The sequence below is a fragment of the Solanum dulcamara genome, chromosome 6, assembly GCF_947179165.1.
Source record: "Solanum dulcamara chromosome 6, daSolDulc1.2, whole genome shotgun sequence".
NCBI lineage: Eukaryota > Viridiplantae > Streptophyta > Magnoliopsida > Solanales > Solanaceae > Solanum > Solanum dulcamara.
Window position 1 is genome coordinate 35,401,394 of NC_077242.1, and position 2,792 is coordinate 35,404,185.

A 2,792-nucleotide genomic window follows, 5' to 3' on the forward strand; every position below is an offset into this window, starting at 1 on the left:
TCATGCAGTAGCTCTGGACCTGCTAGCTTGATTTGCTTCACTTGCCCCCGCTGCTTGGTTATTTTTAGGCCTTGCACCTTTATTGGTTTGAGGAGGATTATTAGAAGACTTCTGAACTGAGCCCTCAGTGTACAAGGGAGGAACATTTTTAGGATTAGAATAGTCCTTCACTTTATGATCAAAGTTGCCACAATTAAAACATGCACTAGAAGCTCTCCTGCAAGCACCATAATGATTCTTTCCACATTCTGCACAAGTGGGAACACGAGTCTTGCCTTGGCTATAACTCAGAGTACAATCTGTAGAAAAATCTAGTCTTCTTTGCTTCTGTTGATCTAACTTGTTGACACTACTAGCCTTAGAATCATCAAACCTTCCCTTTTTAGATGGACCTCCAAAATTTGACCTAGACTTCTGGAATCTATTCTCATGTCTACTAGCTTCTTCCTTATCAAGTCTTTCCCAAGTAAAAGCAATAGAAACTAATTTACAAAAGTTCTCATATTGCAAGATTGCTACATTTTTTCTGATGAAATCATTTAGGCCATCTTCAAACCTCCTGTATTTATCTTTTTCCTCGTTAATAACGCCTTCAGCATAATGAGAGAGTCTAAGAAACTTTTGTTGATACTCAGCGATAGACATGCCTTGTTGCCTTAGATTCAAAAGCTCTTTTTTCTTAACATCACAATAAAAAGGCAGGACATACTTCATATAAAATTCTTTAACAAAATTGTCCCAAGTAAGAACCGGAGGTTTTGAGTTTGCATTTGGCATACTCACCCACCAGTCATAAGCATCCTTCTATAATAACGAGATGGCATGCTTGAATTTGGCAACATCTGAACACTCCAACAGCTCAAACACCCTCTCTATGCGCTCAAGCCATTGTTCAGCATTAGTGGGATCAACCGTCTCTTCAAACTCAACTCCACCCATTTTCCTCATATTTTCAAAGTTTAACCCATTAGGATCATAAATCGTTTTAGCCATATGGTGAAAGAATTCTGCCATCTGTTGAAAAAGGAGGATTCATAACTTGAGTACCAAGGCTCATATGAGAATGTGGACCAGCTCTTACTCCTTGTTGATTTCCCACACCATACCCACTAGTATGGGGAATATATTGACCCGGGAACTATTCGTCAACCCCTTCTAGTATATGAGGTTGGGAATAAAAGTCACATGTATCTTTATGAGCAGCTTTCATAGGTCTACGAGAAGAAGAGGACATAACTTAACTCCTTCAAAAGTGAAGATCACATTCCATTAGGGACATGGATATGATGCATGTGCGACTTATATGCATTAAATATACTATTTACCCTATAGTGATCAAATACTATAGCCCAAACCTTCCAAAAAAAACAAGTGTGTAACCAAATCACAACAAAATCCTAAGAACCATAAATCTAGGATCTGATACCAATACTTGTAGAGACCCTACATGGAGGATGCTACTACTTAAAAAAATGTATATAAAACTCATGATATTTAAAAAAAAAACTTCCCGTAAGGCATATTTATATAATCTAGTAGTGAAATTTGATCCATTTAAAAATAGTTAAAGGTATAACTTTTTATCCAGTTTAAAATTCTTTGATCTCAATTAAATCAAATAAAAGTTTCAATTTAGAATGTGACGACTTTTCAAAATAATTTAAGAAACTAACTTACGAGACATCCATGTATTATTCCTTATCAGTACAATTCATGCTATAAACTATTACCAATTTATAAGTACCCAAGGTTAACTAATTCATGCTTCATCCAAACATTTCAACTCCAAAGGTAAATTTAGTACATCATAATACTTGGAAATTTACATGAACAAAATAACAAAACAAGCAACCAACTTTAAGTTACAACTCATAGTGTCATGAATGGATCAACCCTCACAAATAAATACATAAATACATATACACAAGCACCCATAGATCATATACATGTCCCAAAATACTACAAAATATAGATGCCTATATGCAAATGTGATCTTCCTTAAACCTCCCAAAACTTTATCTCCAATGGCCAACCTCAAGTATCTTCTCGGACATTTCCTACGATAGAAACAACTATCGTTAAGCATAAAGATTAGTGGTGCAAAATTACAAGTTTGAAGCCTTTAGGTTCTCTCATTTATTTTCTCAAGTCATGAGAAATACAAATGTACACATAATAAATAAATCAAGCCAACAAATATATCACGAGTATCAAGTTCTGTATGCTAAGGTTTAAGTGTCAATAATTCATAAAAGCACATTTACAAGATTTAGCACCAAGTTTCATCCTATATGTACGTCATGCCGTCACACCAAACATGATTAAGTATCAAGAAGGACCGAAGCCCTATATCAAGAAGGGTAAAGACCCAATAATCAAGAGAACCAAGAACCATATTAAAAATGGCTTACTTAAAATGGACAACTTCCATACTTAAGATGAACTAAAAATTCATAATCAAGATGGAAAAGGGTATGAAATGAGAGACATGCAAATAGTGACAAAGTCACATCCATAAGAAGGACAAAGTCCACAAGAATGTCAAGTGACCGAGCAATCCGTATAAGTGGGCGAGTTAAACAAGTGTCTTACAAATTTCCAAATATACCAACATGACAATACAAATTTTAAGAAATAACAAATATACCAAGATAGGCTTTCAAATATACTAGGAGGTAACGAGAGTTTATACACAAACCTCAGCCTTCTACCATACAATAATCCAACACGACTTCAAGAGTTCAAACCATACACCAACCAATGTCGCAAGTTCCTCAACTTTTACACGATAT

The 2,792-nt window shown here is 35.1% G+C and overlaps 1 protein-coding gene across 1 annotated transcript; it reads right to left on the reverse strand.

Moving 5' to 3' along the window:
• LOC129892824 (uncharacterized) lies at positions 1-1,014 on the reverse strand. The gene is made up of 2 exons (XM_055968366.1): positions 815-1,014; positions 1-655 (listed from the first exon to the last, which is right to left on the reverse strand). Exons 1-2 carry the CDS (start codon positions 1,012-1,014, stop codon positions 1-3), a joined length of 855 nt encoding a protein of 284 aa, XP_055824341.1.
• Between the last annotated feature and the right edge of the window lie 1,778 nt (positions 1,015-2,792).